Source organism: Dromaius novaehollandiae, chromosome 2 (genome assembly GCF_036370855.1).
Source record: "Dromaius novaehollandiae isolate bDroNov1 chromosome 2, bDroNov1.hap1, whole genome shotgun sequence".
Classification (NCBI taxonomy): Eukaryota; Metazoa; Chordata; class Aves; order Casuariiformes; family Dromaiidae; genus Dromaius; species Dromaius novaehollandiae.
In genome coordinates this window covers 12,688,508-12,709,182 of record NC_088099.1, presented here as the reverse complement: position 1 = coordinate 12,709,182, position 20,675 = coordinate 12,688,508, and the positions used below count along the sequence as shown (strand labels likewise).

Sequence of the window (20,675 nt, the reverse complement as noted above, 5' to 3'; positions counted from 1 at the left end):
GTTTACAGAGATCATGTACGACCCTTGGATGCACAGCATTAGGTTTAGGAATCAGACTAGTTCTGTGAATGGATTTTATGCTTTGGGAATATTATTTCACTTTTCTGTGACTGTCTGCTTTCAAAGCAGGTTGTGTTGAAAGGAGGGGACAGAAGTGCTGAGTCTTAGGCTGTAGAAAGGAGCTTGTCAGCCTGTCACCTGAATCCATTATGTTTACCTCAAGACAATGCGCAGCCCAATACCACTGAAAGGATAATTTACAGAGTGTGCTGGGGCTTCATACACTCATTTTTGAAGTTGGCAACCCTACTGGCTGGAAAGACAAAGACACTAGACAACAAAGAGGGGGGGAAAGGCAGAGGCAAGCACTGGTGGCTGGCCATACGGAGGCAACACACTTAATTTTGGGGTGTGTGGCAATAATATTATGTCTTTAGACATAACCCTTCTTGGTGTTACAAATGAAGGTAACCTACCAGGTCCTCTCCTTCCTGTGACTCTGCCTCTCAGCACATAGCCCTGGAGGACAGGGGCCAAGCAGCGCAGCACGCCAGCGCTGCGAGACGGGAGGCTCAGCTCCGGGGAAGCGTGGAGCAGGAGTCAGCAGTCGGGAAAGCTGGGCTGCATTCAGACTGTTTATTTCCACCACTGGCAGAGTTTGTCTTTGCCAGCTCTAAGCAGATATGTGCATACATTTGTGCTTATCTAAAATCCCTGGATGCGGTAAAGAATAACTGTCATTCAGTCCAGAGATGATCTATTATTGCTAAGGTCCTTCCTCCAAAAAAACACCTCCCATAATCACTATGGACAAAATGAGACTGCTATTTAAAAACTATTTCCCCATTTGCATTTGACAAATCTTAGCAGTTTAAATACTGATAGGAACTTTTTGTCATGCTTTCTGTTAAAAATGAAGCATTAAGAAAGTTCCATCCTTTTCACAGGAGCATAGCATTCGTAGAAAAAGGTTATAAGTTGATTTCTCACTTCAATTTTCTCTCTTCTCCTAACTTTTTTTTTTTTTTAGCCTAACAATCATTTTGATGTTAAAAGCAAACTAGGAGGTCTTTTCACTTATCTCGTATGAAATAAAGATGAACTGGACAAAAGGGCCCTAAATAGCAATCTCATGCTGTGATAAAAGGTGGGAAATTATCTTCCGTATCTCATGGAACGGATCTTAATAATTACTAAGTGGAATAACAGGAAAAAAGCAAAGCTGACAATACGTCTCCATGGATCTTTATAGTCATATTAAGATTCATAAAACTTGACATCCAAGTACAATCAAGAATATTGATGGCCAATTGATTTCTGCTCCTTAGCTTAAATAGGGAAGTTGGAAACTAGTAAAATACAGTATTAAATATCTACAGAGTATCAATCTGCACTCTCCCAGGTTGGATTCAATTAACTAAAAAGTACAGCTGTGAATAATTTACAGAACAGTGTCCAGGGCAGATCCTTGGAAGATGTGATATACAGAAGAACATATTCAAAAGGCGTGAGTGACTTAGGCTCTTTAGTCCCATTCGCAGAGTTAGATGGATGCTTAAGAGCTTGTGTCCCAATGAGACTCGGACTTTCACGAGATTTAGATCCCTGAAATGGAAATTGGGTGCCCAAACTGCAGATGTGCTTTCAAAAATCTCATGAGTTCTCTGCCTCTGTTGCGCAATGCTTTTAAGGAGGCAGCCCAAAGTTGTTTGGCATTCTTGGAAATGATATCAACTGCTTACATGTGCCCAAGTTGACATGTCACCACCAGGTTTTCCAGAAATATTTTAAAATATGTAGATAGATACCTTGTTAGAAACCATACATGTCAGTCTGTTTCTCAGAAATCTGCTTTCCTCTGTTTATAAACCTTAAGCCATTAATCTTCAGATTCGCTCTGAACAATTCCAAACTCTGTAAGCACATCCTAGTTCCACAGTTTCGATTCCATTACTCAATATTTTAATATGGACCTATAATGGGCTGATGGGGATCTCCGCAGGCCAACAGCAGGTTTCCAAATTCCAGGAAAACGATAGTCTGAGGGTTTATAGTCTGAGGGTTTACGGTTAAAAGTGTAGCTCCACCACATTCACCACTTCTTTTAAAACATGGGCATAGGTGTGTTACTGAAAGCACCCCTGCAGCAAGTGTAACTCTGGGCCATTCTCTCTCTTCTGTTAAATTAGTGCCAAGAAATGGGAAACAATTCAAGGTACACTGACTCAGAGACAGAAAATGCAGGATGGGACATGGCCATTAGGGCTTCACTTTTATAGGTGAGAACCCCAAACAGTACGTCCCACAGCCCACATCTGCCTGCTTTTATTGCCTAACCTAGCCCTGTTGTCTTAGCCCAGATGCAGCAGGAAAGGGGAGGGTGCCCCTCTCACATCAGCAGGCTTAGGCTCTCCCATAGGAGAATCTCCCAGTCTGAGGAGGGCATTGAACCCCATTTTCCACCTACTGCGTAAGTGCTCTAGGTTATAGTGAAAAAAGTGACAGCGTTTACCTCTCCGCCCACCGCAGCTGTGTTACAGAGGGAGCGTGAGGGCCACTGCCTTCCTCTCAAGGTGAAGGTGCCAGGAAAGTGAGTGCCCGTCGCTGGGAGAGGGCTGCAGGAGTGGCTCCCAAGTGACCTGAGGAGCTTCCCCGCGGCTCAGAGGAGAGCCCCGCTGCTGTAGGTGTCTTCAGACTTTCTTCCTGGTGACTTCTGGGCAGCTCCAGCAGCAAACTTCTTCCCCACTTCTTCCCTACTGGTTGTTCTGGTTTCCATTTCAGAGCAACTAGCTCTTTTCAGACTCCAAGCCTTTTATCCCAAAACATTTATAGTCTCTAGACCTACCTTTTGGTTCTTCTTGTGCCAAGAATATTTCCGACTGAAATAGTTACTGAAATCTCTCAAAATCTGGGTGTGGGTAAGGCCCCAGTTTTGTGCTGCACATGATTGTGTTGGCCACCGGGATGGGTAGAATAATTAGCATAAAACATGAAAATAAAAAATAGAAGCTTGTGTTTCCGACCTTAAGCGTGTCAAGCAAGGAACTGTAAAATTCAGATTTTCATTCTGGTCTATGACAGGCCAAATTTGAAACTGTCCCAGTCTCAGGGTATATAGTGCATCTCATCCTAAAAAAAAAGAGGTCCTTCTTGGGTGGATAAATCTAACTGTCATCAACCATTGCTTTTACTTTCAGGAACTAGTGAAAAACATAGGGAGATTTTAAAACTGCAAGTACACTTAAGAAAAAAAAGTATTTAAGAACAAGTTCCTCCTGCACTTATCTGCCAAAACCCACATTCAGGGCTTCATCCTTTCTCACTGCAATTAAGGCTCTCACTAGCATATGAAGCAGTGTAAGACTGTCAATTTACTTAATGCTTAAGCATTAGTGATGAAGCATTTATTAGAGAAACACAGATAGCAGAACTCAGGGCCTGGCAGAGATAGTGAAAGTCAGTTCTGTTTTAAAATTAGGAATTATCTATAAGGCTCTACACAGCTCTGTTCCTGAGGAGAAAAATTGTGTTCAAACTCACATGAAAGGAAAGAAGCCCCAGTTAATATTGATTGTGTCACTATTAATTTAGACAAAAAAATCCTTGTGGATTTGGTTTGGGGATGAAGCATGGAGCAGCCTGGGTTGACCCTCTCTTCCTCCCCTCCAGATTTCCAAACCTGACAGAGAGGAAAAGAAGGGAAGGGCATTGATGCTTGCAAGCACAGCACTGTCTCCTTCCACGCTCCTCAGAAGCAAAGCTGATGGGATTTTATCCTTTCCCTCCACTAAGGGGAGGAGAGAAATGGACCATAGAAATTAGAACTAGAAAAGACCACTAAGTCATCGAGTCCATTTCCTTGCAAGTGCAAGATGGTTCCCTGTGGTGCATTCCTGAGTGTTTTTTCCAGTCTAGATTTAAACGAATCAATTAGCAATGGGGCTTTCAACACTACCTTGGGAGACTGTTCTCATCTAATAGACCTCATTGTTAATAATTGTCACCGGTTATTCAGCCAGTCTTTTATTTTCTGTGATTTCATCCCAGGACCTCAGTTATACTGCCATAGACATTTGGTACTAACTTACTCCTTGGGGTTTGCACCCTTCAGATACTGCAGGCACTTATTGCACTTTTATAGGTGTAACTTACCAAAGTTTTACATATTTAATTATTGTACTCTCCTCCTGAGTCACTCTCCTCTGCAGCCCTTAGCAGTTTTGTCCCTCTTTTCTGATTCAGTTCCACTTTGGCAGCCTCTTCTCCACGCTTTTCTCGGGCTAGCCAATCCTCATTGTGCATGAGACTTACAGGAAAGATCTGCGTAGAAATGTGTAGGAAAACGGAGTGATTAAACAGTCCTTTTTTCAGGCATCCAGAGACCTGATCCGGCAGTTCAAAACTGGCTTGTTTCAGAAAGGGATTTTTCTTCCACTGGAACTAGATTTGAAATTTGTTCACAAACAAGTACCCTTGATATCAGGGAAAGTTTAATATGCCTGGCTATTAAAGGAAAGCCACGGCCATTCTCAGACAATACTCTGGCTGCTGCTTCCACCTCACAGGGATCAGAGGTCATGGCAGAGGGGACTGAGTCTCTGACCCTGCTCATTCACTGACCAAGATGAAGAGCACCACAGAGCCTAGCCCTCCTTTGTCAGTGCAGTAAGAGGCAGAACTAACCACCATATAAATAAGGGAAGAAAATACAAATCTGTCAAAGGTTCCCTCCAAACACCCTCTTCCCACAGGAATACAATATATTCACTTCCTGTAACCCACAGCAGTTTGGCATCAAGAAAGGAAATCCCTGCACAATCACAGCATTTCAAAGTCTATATCCATTTACATCTCTAAATATCATTAACCTCTCCAACAATCTTTTTATGCCTAGTATTTGCTAGCTCTATATTTGTATTTTGCTCAGACTCCTACTATTACATTTCATGAGTCCTTAACATTCTCCTTCCTTCCCAGTTTTTTGTCTGCCTCTGCATCAAATAAACCACTACCATCCACCTCAGGTTTGTTCACATGGACACCTACTTGAGAGCTAGGGGATATAGACAGTGTGCTCCTTTAATGTCCCTGGTTGTTTTTCAATAGACTTATCACAGTCACTGTAACCGGTACAGCAGAAATTGGGGAGCTCTTCATCTCTTCTGCTGAAGCATCCGTTGTTGGATGCTGTCCATATCCGCAGCCCCCAGCTCTTCAGGCAGAGCCATGAGTCTGCCAGAGGCACCGCATCCAGCCGGGCTCTGAGCAGGCGTAAAGACCTGCCTTGGGGCAATCAGCTGCAGGACTGCGCCCAAGACATGGTCCCGCCTGGAGCTCTTCCAGCACCACTGCCCTTTCAGGTCTCAACTATCTCTTATTACAAAACTAAGGTCATTCTACCGATACAGTAGAGCTTCCAGGGAAGAAGATAACAGAAAATAATACAGGACTTGTCAGTGCTGTGTAGCATCAAGAAATTTTCCTTCCCTAAACAAACCTGAAATGGAAACCTGAACTTATTCAGCTATGAGTAGAGACTATTAAAAAAAAAAGCTCCTGTGTGATCAGAGCTCTATTAAGCCGCTTCGAAAATTATTCCAAATACGCTTTTTTGCAGATAACAATGGAGAATCCTTTTGACTGATTTGTTAAAAAAGGTAAAGAAAGAACACAAAATTATTGCTTATCAGAGGGAGAAGCAGCACCATTTAAAATAACATGAAATTGTACCCTATGAATTATTCACAAGGGCTGATGTTACACTATCATTATTTCTGGCTTTTCTTTTTACTGCATAGTATTTTGTGTCAGTTGTCTCCCACCCAATAAAAGAGGTAGGCTTTTTTTTTAATTAATCAAACCTGATTTTTTCTGATAATTTTTTTCTTAATTGAAATGAACGTATTCCAGGTAGTGAGTTGTCTTCATGGTGTCATGTTGAAAAAGGAGATAGATAGATTTCATTACTGCTAACAGGGTCTAAAACATGCAGTGAAATAGAGGTTTGCACACTGACTGGTGTTTCTGTATCTGTTGTGCCGGCTGCTGAGGAGCCCAAGTGTGATCCCAGTAGTATGCTGGCGTTAGTAGTCGCAAACTCAATTCAGTTCAATATGAATTTAGTCTACTGAATATCACACAAGTTCTTGAAGAGAAGTCACTGCCTTTCTCTGATATACAGCAGGTGTGATTCAAATTTAGTGCAAGCAAATGCAGTTTACTGATTGCATGTGACAGTCAACACCTCTTGCAATTACCTAGTGATTTTCATTTTTCTGTTCCAATACTCACATATGCAGGGCTACAAATTCTTCATTATGGAAGGTCTTAATGACCATCGCACACTAGAAGTGAGAGAACGTCTATTAAAGTCAGTTGAAACATTGATTAGACTAGCCAAGAATCCGCCTCTCCAGTTTTATTGGTAGAGCTGTCTCTCGGAGCAGATGGGTATAGACAGTTTGCATTTATTGTCATGACTGACTTAAAAGCACAACTCATAACTGTAGTCCATAAGATGTCAGCTAGTTCTCCATACCCCACTTATTTGCTGAGCAAACCTTTGTATTTTTTCTAGCTCGCTTGTCTCTTTTGTCAGCATCTTTCTGAATCATTTCTACTGCAAGCTCTGCGCTCTCAGGACTGATATTTTCAGAGGTAATGTAGGGAGAATGGCATCAGCAATATCCCCCCACAGCATTTGATTTGCTTGTGTAGTGACCCAGCTCAAGGTAATCTGACCATCTATAAGTATATTAGCATGAATATAAAAAAAAAAATCCCTAATTAGCATGAAAAAAAACTGAAAAAAATGACCCCCGGAAGTTCAAAAATCAGAAAGCAAAATTTTAAAAGACATTAGATTTGTTCTGCTTCCACACTCATGATTTGGGGGCTTTTGATTCATGATCTTTGGTTACTTGGGATGGGAGAAATCTTCTCAGGAGTTGTCTACAGTGCAGACAACTATACCTCCGCTAGTCAGCTACAGGTCGTCAGACTTCATGAAGAGAAATTGGCACTTTTGAGGTGTAATTCAGACTATCCAAAAGCAAATAACTAAAACAGGCCAGATGAATCACCTCCCAGGAAAGTTTCTCTCCATTGACTATAAAGGGAGTCTATAGCAATTAGCTCAGCCACAGACATCTAAACTCTTGTTATTCAAAATGAGCTGAGATGAATCCCACCGCTGGTGTCAGCAAACTGAAAATGGCCCATAATAAAACCCATTTTCTCTTCAACTGCTCAACTATGACAGGAAAATCTGGACTACCACTGAAAAAGAAAAAAATGAACACTGTCAGGGTCACGGTTCCCCCCGCACCTCAGTGTGGGAGAAAACCCTGCATGCCAGAGCCCTGGGGGGTTCAGGTTTTCAGCAGAGTATGAGAAAGACTCATTACCTCACCAGATCATTAGACTGAATCTGTGATCGAAGTGGGTCATTTATAAATATATTTTTGTTCTGTAATGTAGTTAATGAATTGGCATAATTTCTGCAAATAAAATGTGGCCAATTCCGTTCCCGCTCTCCCAGCTGTCCCTGTGAACAGAGCATCAGCCAGCATCCAGCCTGCGTGCTGACACAGCTCCCCAATTTCCTTTCCCCTGCTCCATTTCCTTTTCAAATTGAAAACTATTAAGAGTCTTTAGGCAAATAATAGAAACCTAATGCAGGTGCCTGTTATAAATCGTTCTCTAGTTACTGTTAACTTAATGTCTTCTCAAACATTACTTCACACGAGGCAGTGAGGGAAAGAAATGCTTCATGAGCTCTGACAATCAATGGGTCAGGAGTTAAGGTCATAATAATGTAGCCCATTTCTTCTTGTTTGTCAAATGACCTGAACAAAGAGTTAGGTCTCTGGGTCTTTAATCTGCGATGGGTTCCCTCAGTAAGAATGTGGGTAGCGTTAAGAGCCTAGGATTATATCCTGCTTTATACCCCAGAGCCAGGAAGGTGGCATACAGCTGGTGATGCCAGGTTAGTGCGAGGTAAAGATTTTGCCACGCTCAATGCCTTAGCTTTCCCGGCATAACTTGATGATGTGCTAGCTCTAGATCTGTCACATGTTTTGAGGGTAAATTAATCAATCTTTAGGACGTGGTCCGACATTCCTAACTAGAAATCACTTGAGAAATATAAAGTATTCTGCAGGCAAAATAAAACAGTCAGTAAATATTAATGACAACAGTACTAATGATTGTTTCTTATGCAAAATAGACAAATGTACAGAAATGCCTATCAATAGTGAATAACTAGTAGCAAGCATCTAGGCTTAAGAGTTGGAAATGCCAATGTGATCAGTCACTGGTAAAATTTGCCTTCACCAGCTGGGCATCACATGTTTCATTCTCACAGACAAGTTCTTCTTATGTTCACGGGAAGTAATATCAAGCATTTCAGAATGAATACAACTCCAACTCCATGTATAGATCAAATAAGGCACGCAAAAGAACTACCTGTTAGCATATATGCTCCTGAACATATAGAGCAACTGTCAGGTTGCCTCTCATCATGCAGGGTGCCCTCACATGCAGTGTTGAACTGTGGTACATTGGTCACAGATTGCTTTCCTCATTTGGCTCCCCAGTGAGGTGTAAATATCCAGTGAGGTATAAATATTTCAGAGCTAATGTATAAGTCATGTATACCTGTTTCTGAGTGTTTTGATAGTGAGACAGAAATCTTGGTATTTCTGAGCATGGAGGAACATCGGTTATTTTTCTGTTACTGCAAATGGGAGATACTTGGAGATCTTTAGTGTCTAACACTCAGACTGGTTCTGTGGATTCTTGGAAACCATCATCTGTACCCCAGGAAACATCAATGTGATGTTCAGCAAACACGTGTACCTCGCCGGACTGGCAGACACATTAGTCTGTATCGGTATGTGGTGACTTACAGGCGCCCCATGTCACTGACAGCTGACACATGGAGTTAATTCACCCAAAAACGAACATCCAAAGCAAGCTTGGTATTATTGTGTGGGTGGACACTGTGATAGCAAACAACATCAGAGGCACTCATGTTATTGCTCCGTTGATAGGTGTTGGGTGCCTTTGTAAAACTGCCTTCGATTTGTGAACAAATCCATACCTCACAGAAAATGACGGGCATGTTAACGAACTTACCCTCATGCTAGAAGGGAGTTAAGCTCATTTACGGGTAAAATGTTTGAAATAATAAAAGGCATCACACAAAGCATTGGATTGATTGGGAGGGGATGAGTGAATTATACCTCCTGGAGAACAAGATGGCTTCCCAAGATGGTTTTCTCTGCATTTGCAAAGCTTGGTACATTGATTGAGAGATGAAGGGGGAGACACGGAGGCACATTAGGGCATACTTCAGAAGGCGAAGGAGCAGAAAGTCAGGATAAAAAGAGGAAGGAGCAGCTGGTATCACTGCCCTGAGAAGGAGTATTGACAGAGATCCTCAGGTGCAGGGCTGGCTGGCAAAAAGGCTTGTGGATTTCTGAACTAGGGAACTGCCTCTTGCTGTTTTATTTCTACTGTGTTGAGGAAGATAAAATTCTGTGTACATTCATTGTAAATAAATAAAATTGCACCAAAAAATAGCTGATTCTTATCATGAACTTTCCAGCCAAGGGAAGTGCTACATGCTGACCGGTTAGGCAAGTATAAGCTACTTTTTGAGATGCTCAGTGGGATACAAAAACCTTTGCTGCTTGCAAAGCCTCGTGAAGTGTTTAGTACTAGCCAATGCAAAGGACAGAGTTACCTAGATGGACATCAGTCTGACCTAAGACACTAGTTACCTTTCTCATAAAAGCAATGCCCCTAAAGCAAAGTGGCACCAAAGCAATTCGGAATATAAATACCTTTCTTTGTGGGGGGGAGAGGAGCCATTTGTCTACCTCAAACTTACTTTCTCAACAATAGTAACAAAACTAGAATAAACAGAAACACTTTTTAATTCCAGCACCAGCAGCACCAGGCTTTTATTTTATAAATATTCTTTCCTTCTCCTTTCTGCTGTTTTCTCATATCCAACCCATGGGTCTTATGGGAGAACATGGCCCGAAGCATGGTGCTTCCAATCCAGAAAAATCTCTGCAATTTCTTTTTTTTTCTGCTACTCAATAGACTTCAACACAAAAAAGACTGCTGACTCTACAAAATAAATCTCAGAGCTTTTTTCCAGCTAAAATAAAATCATAGAAATAAGAACAATGCAAATGTGTGTGCAGATTCACTATGCATTCTCCAGTAAAATGTGTTAAAACCAGAAATATTTGGCCTATAGTAAGACTGTTTCCTGTGGGTACTTGCAGCCTCAGGCCTATCTTAGTCACTAATCCATCAGACCTTGAAGGCTTGATTCAGTTGATTGAATGTAGGCATCTAATTCCACTGAGTCACCCTTGGGGACTTCTGTGCAGGATGGGTGGGGATGGCGCAGAACATCCTGGACACCCAAGCCTTCCTGCACCAGCAGCTGGAGATTATGCAAGACACCAAGGACATCTCAAATGGCACCAGGGACCTCATGAGCACAACCAAACAGCACCCTAGCAGTCTGACTTGCTATGCTGCATGTGCGTTTGCCTACACACAGTAATTGTGTGTAGCTGTCAAACACAGCCTGACACTTTTAAGCACGTCTTGTCACATCCAGATGTAGCACCCATCATCCAGAACAGTCCTTTGTTCCAAGAGTTGCTTCTTTGTCCTTCAGAGAGATGCATCCTGAAATGTGCTGTTCAATAGCTTATTTCATTTTTGGCTCAGTTCATTCTGAACTCTTCTTTGAAATTGTCCTCAGGGCTGAATGAACTCTATTCTGGAGTGAAACCCAGGTCCTACTGAAGCCTATGAGCATTTCACCATTGACGCCAAAGAAATCAGGATTTAATCCTATGAGATGTCTATTTGGAACAAGAAGGGCATGTCCTTCAGTTGCCATCCTCTTTAATCTGGAGAGGTGGCAGACAGACAGAGCTGGTCTCAGCGAGGAATACTCCATCCCTGGGGGCACAGTGGAAGAGCACTGATGTAGCTGCTTTGGGGGAAACAGAAAAGGAGGCTGGACTGAAAATTGGATCTGTTTGTTCTCTGAGATTTTTTAAAGAGCAGTTCAGAAACTGTTACTTGCATTTTATTTAGCACTTCTAGTGCAACAGCAATGAAAACTAACATTACAGGGAGTGTGTGTTCCCACCAGAAAATGTCTTCAACAGCTCATAAAAACCTGGCCATTTATCAGCACTGCAGGAGATCTTTATTACCTCCCTACAGCATGTGCTCTCCTATGATGTACTTATTGATTTAACAAGTAAACTTCATGGTAAGCTTTTATCTTGGAATTAGCAGCAAGGCTGAAATAGAGCCCTTATTATTCTAATAACACAGAGATGTGAGATTCCTGCATATTCCAAAGGCCATATCATCATCTTTACAAGCATCCCATTAGGGCTGTCTCAGCTGCCACATCACAGTGTGGGCTGCAAGAACTTTAACAATTATGATATCATACCCACCCCCAGGCAACTTCACAACCCTTTTGTTTTTCTTTCTACAGGTTTGGACATCAGGCAAGCTCAGGTTATTGTGCTGTCATCGGGTACCAAATGTATAAATGGAGAATACATTAATGACCAAGGGCTTGCGGTCAATGACTGCCACGCAGAAATTGTGGCAAGACGGGCATTTGTTCACTTCCTTTACTCACAGCTGGAGCTCCACTTAAGGTAACTGAATTCTGTTGATGCTTGGGGAATGTTATATGGTCTTCTGTTGAACAGATCCATCCTCCAGACATTTGAATTATTAGTTTCTTTATGTTGTTGTTTCTGAGTCAGTGGCTGATGAATGACCATTACACTGTACAGAAAAAAACACAAGTTAGATAGTCTGGAGTGCTGGGTCATGAGCTCCTTTACTTCAGCTGATTTTCTTTCAGTAGCTATTAGACATGACTCATAAAGTTGTGTTTTATGAAGCCTGATCATTTTGTACAAATCTTTACATGCAGGCTTATTAACATCACTCACTGGTCAGAAATTGGAAGAGGGTCATTTTGCTCACTGCAGACATTTTCCTGTCTTCCTTGCTGTTGCTGAAATATCTCAAGGAAGTGATTTATTGATCATTAATGCCTTCACTGACTTGCTAGAGAGCCAATCAGTGTTAACAATCAGTAAACTTGGTATCAAAGCTCAAGGTGCTATCACTCCTTCTCTATATTTTAAAATACTATAATATGTAGAGTTATAACAGAGAAATCTGGTGAGTATTATTGTTCTTGTCTTCAGCCAAATGCATCTTGTTACCCTTTAAATGGTTAACCATTTATGCATTTAAATGGTTAACAGATCGTACTCTACCTGGAGGCCAGTAACAAATGGGGTACTGGAGGGGGTCTATCCTGTGACCTGTCCTGTTCAAGACCTCTATCAATGATGTGGGAAAGGCTATGGGGTGCTTTTTCATAAACTTTGAAGATGACACAAAATTTGGGGGGAACAGTGGATGTGCTTGAGGGCAAGGAGGTCCAGAAGGACCTAGACAGGCTGGAGGAATGGGCCAACAGGAATTTTATGAAATTTAATGAGGATAAATGCAAAGTCCTGCACCTGGGAGGAAAGAACCACATGCAACAACAGAGGTTGGACGGGGTCTGACTAGCTGGGAAGCATCTCTGCCAAAAAGGACTTGGGGGTTTTGGCAGACAGCAAGCTGAGTGTGAGCCAGCAGCATGTTCTAGCAGCAAAGAGGGCCAACAGTATCCTGGGCTCTACAAACTGCTGATCTAGGGAAGTGATTATTCCCCTCTACTCAGCACTCATTAGACCACCTCTACATACTGCATCCAGCTTTGGGCCCCAGTGCAGGAATGAGTTCAGTGGAGATGAGCAGGACACTCAAGGGCTGGAGCATTTGCCCCGTGCAGATGCTGCAGGAGCTGGGCTTGTTCAGCCTGAAGGGACAGCTGCAGGGAAACCCAACAACAGCCACCTATTACCTACAGGGAGGTCATCGAGAAGATGGAGCCGGGCTCTGCATGGCAATGCAGAGTGGGAGGATGAGAGACAACAGACACAGGTGGAAAAAAGAGAGGCTCAGTCTGGATATAAAACCTTTTTTCCCATGAGGACAGTCAGGCAGTGGAGGAGGTTGCCCAGAGAAGTTGTGCAGTCTCCAGCCCTGGAGGTTTTCACAACCGAACTGGACAAAGCCCTGAGCAACCTCATCTTATCTCATAGCTCACCCTGCTCTGAGCAGGCAGTTGGGCTAGAGACCTCCTGAGGTCTCTTTCAGCCTGAATTATCCTCTTCTCCTAGTTGAGGTGGCATTTGTTCCATTAGATGGAAGGACCCAAGGAAGGAAGGAAGGAAAGAAAATAAATAAAAAGCCCTTATTTATAGGCCATTCTTCTGCCCTTCATTTTTGCTTGTGTTTTCATGGGGCTTTATCTAAAGGCCAGTAACCTCAAGGCAAAAAATCCTTTTTGACTTCAGCAGGTTTTGCATCAGGTCACAGACACAAGGATTTCTGAGCAGGATTGTGTGTTCTAGTGATCACCTGTGATATTTTTGGCACGGAATCAGGAGTAAAAGGAATAATGGTTATTTTCACTTCAGGCCAGGGATGAAGACAAGAGGGTATACTGAGTAGATGAGCTTGGCTAACAAAGGGGGACAAGAGCCTTAAAGGATTTAATCAAAAACAATAGTCTCTCTATTTCAATCTGTATTGCTTTCAAGTTTACATTAAGTTACTGTGTTTTCAGCAGTTAGCGACCCTAGCACTTGCTTTGTGCTATAGTCTCTCGGGATAGAACTGCTACCACTGTATCTTAAACTACTGTATTGATCCACCTCCCTAACATGTTCAGTCATATTATTATGCTATTTGGATCAATGTTAACAGTCTTTTGTTAAGAGAATCCTCAGTGCAGCACAAACTCTGTTCACAATAACTTCAAATCTCTCTCTGTTCAGCCAAGAACAGCCATCACAGCTTCTCTGACCTGCACACCTGATAAAAATTTCAACCAAAATTGTCAACCTTGATAGACAGAACTGCAAATATTTTCAAACCAAATTTTGCTCTCTTGAAGCCTGTGTGGAAGCAAAACACTGAGTTATGACCTATTCTTCATTGCCAGAACTCATTTAGGAGCATAGTCATATAGCAAGAAAATTGAGGTGTTCAAAATGAAATGCAAAGCACATTTTCTGCGTATTAAAGCACATTTTTCTCTATAAAAAGAGAGACAACTCCAACTGAGAGAGAAACCACTTAATGCTATAACTAAAAGGAAAGTTTGAAGGACAGGTGTGTTAAACTCAGCTTAACTCACTGGCCACCAACTCTTAAGGCTTGGAGGAACAATAAAGATGGCATCTGTGTTACTATGCACTTGTATTAATCTAGCTCAGATTAAAATCCTCTCGTGAGCCAGAAACCTGCTGTACAAAGTGGTGCATGAACTGAGACCAAAAAGACAGCTCCCTAACCCCCCAAAACAGTGAAAACATAGTTCTTGCCTCAAAGAGCTCAAATTCTCCATCCTTCCCCATGGAAAAGGCAAGTTAGTTCTGCAGAGACTATTCTCTCTTTCTCACACATCTTCCTCCCATCCAGCCTACCTTATCAAACTGATCTCTGCAGCTGAATTTCAAACTTTAGCAATTTCCAATATAAATTTTTTTCAATATGTTGTTTTCCTTGCAAAGGGACACCTTCTCCAGAATTTGTAAATACTGTCATTGACTTCAGTGGAAGGAAAGCGCACACTTATCTGAATGCAGCACGAGGGCTTTCAAAGAGCAGGGACAGGGAGGCAGGAGAAAGCCAGGACATAGCAGGAATGGCAGGGGAAGATGAATATGCTGAGTGGAATTTACCTCTTGACACCTCACTTGATAAGTCTAAAAATTAGTCAGCCAAGTGTGAACTAGATCCCCCAGGGCTCATCAGTGCGGAGAAATGGGCATCTCGGAGTGTGATTCAGCAGACCTGCTTTAGATACCTATTGTAAAGATGTGTTGCCATACACTGGGGCCATTTTTTTTTTCACTGCTATAGAGACAGCAGTGGGTGACTGCTTCAGATATTTGAACTGTAGAAGGCTCAGGACAGATAATCTCATCCACGAATCAAAGTTACAGCAATATTTAAATTACATTTTTTTCCTTCTTTTCATATTTCTAGACATTTGAGGTGTAGTTTTCCTGACTTTTCTTGGGAAAGAGAGTTCCAGAATGGGAACTCCATCCTCTCTAAGAAGTAGGAGTGACAAATACGTCAAAAGGAAACTTTCTTTCAACAATTCATTGTCTTGAGCTTGAGTTAAATAAAAGCTAAAAAACACAGCTAAGGCCTGACAGCTTCTAACCAGTTTTATTAAAACCCTTACCCCTCCCAGATTTCATTTTTATGACAACCTTAATCCTCTAGTTCTCAAGACTTTCGCCAAAAAGATAAAAAGCAAGACCCGAATTTTCTGATGTACAAAAGAAGGAAGAGAAAGACCTTCTGAGAAGTATTTTTATAAACCTCAGTCAAAAGGTACACAAAAATTATAATCTGATTCCTCTTGCAATGATGGCAGTAAAATTTGCATTTACATCAGTGGGATTACTTATACTGACTGGTTTATAGGGAAGAAACGAAGATCCTTTTTTTTTTTAAGAAAACTAAAACTAATACCCTAATGTTAAAATAAATCAGTAGCACAGTTTTCTCACTGCTATAATGACCCTGTAGGTTCCAGAGGGATGAATTTTACCAGAAACTAAGATCTTCCACGGAGTCAGATACAAACCACTGTTAATTTTATATGTAAAGAAGCACTGGATACTCTTCACCCACTCCAGTCAAATTTTCACCAGTTAAGCTAGCTTCTTGCTGTACATCCACTAATTCTTGCTTCTGTCCCAGTAGTTTCTTAGCAGGCTCAGCTGCTTCCCTTTTAAGCTTGCTGTTAGGGTTTCTCTAGGATGCCATGCTGTACAGCAGACACGTATGTAGTACTAGAAGCTTCCCATACGTACATTTACATGCTAAAAATAGCTCCTCTACATCACTTTTAGAGAGTAAGGCCTTATTTCAGCAAAACACTTCACATACATTAAACCACAAGTACATGCTTAAATCCCCTCAGTCAGCTCAAAGCATATGCCTGTGTTATGATAAATAATGATGAACTTAGGCATGAGATTAAAGTTGAGCACATTCTTAAATATTTTTCTTGAATCAGTCTCATATGCTGACTCTTCTGCTGCAATTCTAACTTCTAATCTGCAGTTTCCTCTCTTATTCCTGCTGAAGCCTACAATCATTTGTCAAATATTACATAAGAGGGGATGGAAATGCATAAAAGGCAAAAATTTAGGGAAAAATTCTGCCTCTCCTAAACACCGTCAGCATGTTGAACTGACACACTAATGCCACCTGCTGAATGCATGACATTTGTGGGCTCGCTATGGGCTTCTCTCCTCAATACTTTGTGCAGTCGGGTATGGCAGCGCAAAGCAGCATTGCAAGCTACTGCTGCTCCAAACTCATTTCCCCTGTCACAGCTCAAAATGCCTACCCAAGAGGGAAGGCAAGAGGAGAGTACGAGCGCTGGGGGAGAACTGCCTTTGAAGAAGTGCATCTCATGCTCCGTCTGACCCATCTCTACGAGGTTCCTGTGTCACCCTTGGGTCTGGAGTTCCCCAAGCCTCCCACATGCAAGACCCCCTGCAAACCCAGCAATGATGCTGTTGCATCCAAAACTCATTTATAGCAACAACTTCAGAGCTTTGTTATTAAATCCATTCAGCCACTGTGCAGGCACAAATGTCACGTCTGAAAATCCCCAGAAAGCCATCCCAAAGGCAGGTCAGGAGCATATGGGATAAAGACAAGCTCAGCCTCCTGGAGGAAGGGCCAAGCTGCCTTGCCCTGCAGCCCTGCCATCTACTCTGAGAGCAGCTGTCCATCACCCAAGCCGTCAGCCACATTGGCTGCAGAGCCTTCTCGCACGTAGGGAGCGGGAAGAGAGCAAGGTTAATCAGTGAAAAACAGTAACTAGTAAAAACAGGGTGGGTGCTGATTACTGTGAACTCCTGTAATCCAGCCCACTGAATGGCTGCTACAACCCTACCTAGCAACTGTTTCTAAGTAGTGCAAGCTCCAAACCCCCCCCCCCCCCCCCGCTTTAATAAGGTTTAACAGAGTAATAGCAGGCGTTAGGACTGCACAGCTTTGTAGTCTCCAGGCTGATTTTGCAGTGAATTATTTAATAGCAACTGCAATTGCTCTAAAGTCTGAGCAGCAGGACTTACAGGTATTTTATTATTTCAGAGGCTTGTATTGGGGCGATAATATAATTAGTGCAGTTGGGAAATTCCACCACAGCCAGCAGAAAAATGAAGGAGCCGCATGTGGCAGCCTGTGCTCGGGAAGCCGGTGTGGCTCACCGTTCCTGACAGGCGAGGTAATGTGCCTGTAAATTCCACCTGACAGCGAACGCATCCCCGCATCAAAAAATGACAAAACACCCAAACCATGGAAGAGTGACAGCCAAACGGCTTCAATAGCACAGAGGCTGCAGCAGGGAAAAACAGGCAGAGGCAGCTTGGATTAAATCCAAGGAGTTGCTCGGAGGCTGAGTAGAAAGCCCCTCTGTTTACACTAACGGGAGGCAGAGAAACCAGCAGAAACTGCTTTGGTAAATAGGCTGTCCTGCAGTGGGTAAAATTCTGGCTTATTAAGAGCCTCCTTGGAAAATCATCACCTGCAGATGCCGTTCTGATCAGAGGTATTCCTATAAAAAGACCCTTGACTTTTTGATGGAAAGAGTAGGGCATTAGAGGGAAAGGATTTTTTAAATTATAATTTCACTAATCACATTTTCACCCTCAAAATTATACCCATGACCATCACCCAAGTATATGGATTAGAGGCAGCTGTCTGTCAGAGAAATCACCCATGTCTTCTTCACAAATGTAAATCATCTGAGAAACTGCGCCGCAGCACAGTCGTGATGCCAGCTCTCGCTGTAAACGGCAGGACTGGGAGGGATTTGGCCTCCCGGGCAGCTGTTGCTGATGGAATATGAGCGCCGTGTCCCCATCTAGCTGCTGAACCACTTCAGAGATAAAAACTTCATCTTAGTAAGTATCTTTTTCAACTCAGCTGAGAAAAGCCTGTGCAAGCTTTGTCCTCGCTTTTCAGGACGGGTTCTGGCTTCCAGAAATGCCGGGTGACCCGGAAGACCCTGCCGGCTGTTGGCTGGAGCTCCCGTAGGTGGCTCTGGCCGAACGGCAAGAAAAGCAACGCTCATTTTTGGCTGAGCCTGCTGGGGGCAGAGGGAAGGTTGACAAGGGTCATAAAATAACACATATAAAAACACACGTCTCAGTCACAGTGATGTTAATGGGATTTAAACATCTGCCTGGGCACTTTGATACGCAGAGCTGTTTTTTCCCCAGGAAAGCCAAAAAGAACTTTTCCTTTCTTCATGCACCAGAACCACTTCAAAATCAATATGCTTATGCCTCTCTACATGTGAAGAAGAAGAGTTATCCTTCAAATATCCACACATTTTATTGTTAGAATATATTCCACGTAAGCCAGCCAAAAGCACATTGACAGATCTGACCTCCTTCAAACATTTCTTCACTTGGAGAAGCTTATTATTTTTCTCTTGTTGTCAGTAGGCAAAATATATGATGCCAGGTGCTAATAAAAACAAACAAACACAGGGAGAAAAACACAGGGAAAGAGCAGAAATGTTTCTGATTTGGCATGTAACAAATGACCTGGAACCTCTTTTGTGATCATAGCAAACGGCGAGAAGACTGGGAGCGATCAATCTTTGTGCGATTAAAAGAGGGAGGCTACAGGCTGCGCGAGAACATCCTGTTCCATCTGTATGTGAGCACTTCACCCTGCGGAGACGCACGCCTCAACTCCCCCTATGAAATCACAACCGACTGTAAGGAAAAATTTTGCCCTCTTCTTTTTCCACTTTGTGTGCGTGGTGGTGGTTTTTTTTTTTTTTTTTTATCTTTCTTTGTTCCTTTGCTTGGAAAAAATGTGTTTCATGCGAGAGCAGAGATGCTCTGGGCCACGCAGCGTGAGTGTCTGTGTGACTAGCTCTGTGTCCAGCATATTGGGAGGGAAAGTGTGCGGAGGAAAATAGGAGCTGGGCAAGGCAGCATGAGACTTCTCTGCTTGCCTGAGGCTCCAGTGGCTTTGCTAGGAAATACATCCCCCACAGCCTGCATTTCCCACTAGGAAATACAACCCCACAGTGAATGAATGCCTTGTACATAAGGCTCTGGGAAAGGTCCGTGTGACCAGATAGACCCTTGCAGCCATGGCCAGGGGTTGGGCTAGAAGATCAAGACTCCAGATGGGGTTATACAGACTTTTCTCAAGGTTTAGACTGTATGAACAGATTGAAGGGCTGCATTTACACCAAACCTGAGCTGTCCAGGCTGCAGTGGCTGGAGTGTGAGGTAGTACAAAGACATGTGGTATCTATAGCGTTGATCAAAGTTCAGTCTCTCTCCAAATACCACCTGCCCTTGGAATGGACAACATCAGGGCCCTCCTGGAAAGGATCCTTCCCAGGCCATCCTGCCTGTCTGCTGTGCATAGTCATTGCATGGCAGATGGACCAGATGGAGGTAGCCAGTCCAGCCCTGGCATGCCCGGGCCCATACCATGGCATTTAAGCATGCACATTGTTTTCCAGGGAATTCTCTTCCAGAGGTGGTCTTGCAAGTGAGGTGAACAAATTAGGCCTTGAGCCAGCGTGGATGCAGCCAATAGTCCTGCAGAGCTGGTCTCACGGCAATCAACATGAAATACCACCATTTTGCTCCAGTCTCGCACTGACTGCCTGACCACAGGAGACACGCTGTCTCCACCACATGACTCAATGCTTTTGCCACATCACCCCCAAATGTGTGTCCCCCTGGCATTTGCCCCACCATCTCAGAGGCATGTCCCTGTGCCACAACCACTGTGCCAGATTTGCACCTGCCTAGCCACAGGGAATGCTCCCATGGGGAGACAGGGGACTCCAGGGTCCGTGGCTTGTTACCATGTGTGTCTGTCGCTCCATGACCCAAAGTGCATTGCACAAGGTGCGCTCTGAGCTGTGTAGTGCTATTGATACATGGATTTTACAGTGTGGCAATACTTGTTGTAGTAGCTGCTAAATGTACATGTAATGAGAAATAGTTCTAGCCCTGAATACCTTGAATGTGAAGCAGGTAAGACAGGAGAACGGATGGAGAAGGAAGCATATACACTAGAATGTAAAACTGATCATCCAAGGTCACACAACGACCTAACTTCCTCGCAGGGAAATTCATCAGACAGTGGTTTCACTCCTCATTCTTATTTGTTCTTTTTTAATGGTTAAATACTATTCTCCCCAAAATGGAATCCTCTTGTCATGTGTGAAACAGCAGTTTGCTGGTGTGTGAAAAGGAAATACACCTATTCAGAAAGAAAATACACTTCCTTACCTGACGTGATTTCTATATTCTGTCAGCAGGGTGTATAAAATAAAGAAAAGAAAGCAAGCATTTAAAATGAAAACAGAAAATAGACAAATCCCTGATGAGGTAACAAAAATGAGGAAAATTATCATCTTAAAAAATAAAATTAAAAATAAAAATGCATGTGCCTATGAA

General features: G+C 42.8%; 1 protein-coding gene across 1 annotated transcript in view; it reads left to right on the top strand.

Moving 5' to 3' along the window:
- ADARB2 (adenosine deaminase RNA specific B2 (inactive)) overlaps positions 1-20,675 on the top strand; it is a 326,098-nt gene that overhangs the window by 265,410 nt on the left and 40,013 nt on the right. The window contains exons 5-6 of the mRNA XM_026103332.2: positions 11,549-11,717; positions 18,810-18,961. Coding sequence (XP_025959117.2) covers positions 11,549-11,717; positions 18,810-18,961 — 321 coding nt within the window. The remainder of the gene's footprint in view (positions 1-11,548; positions 11,718-18,809; positions 18,962-20,675) is intronic.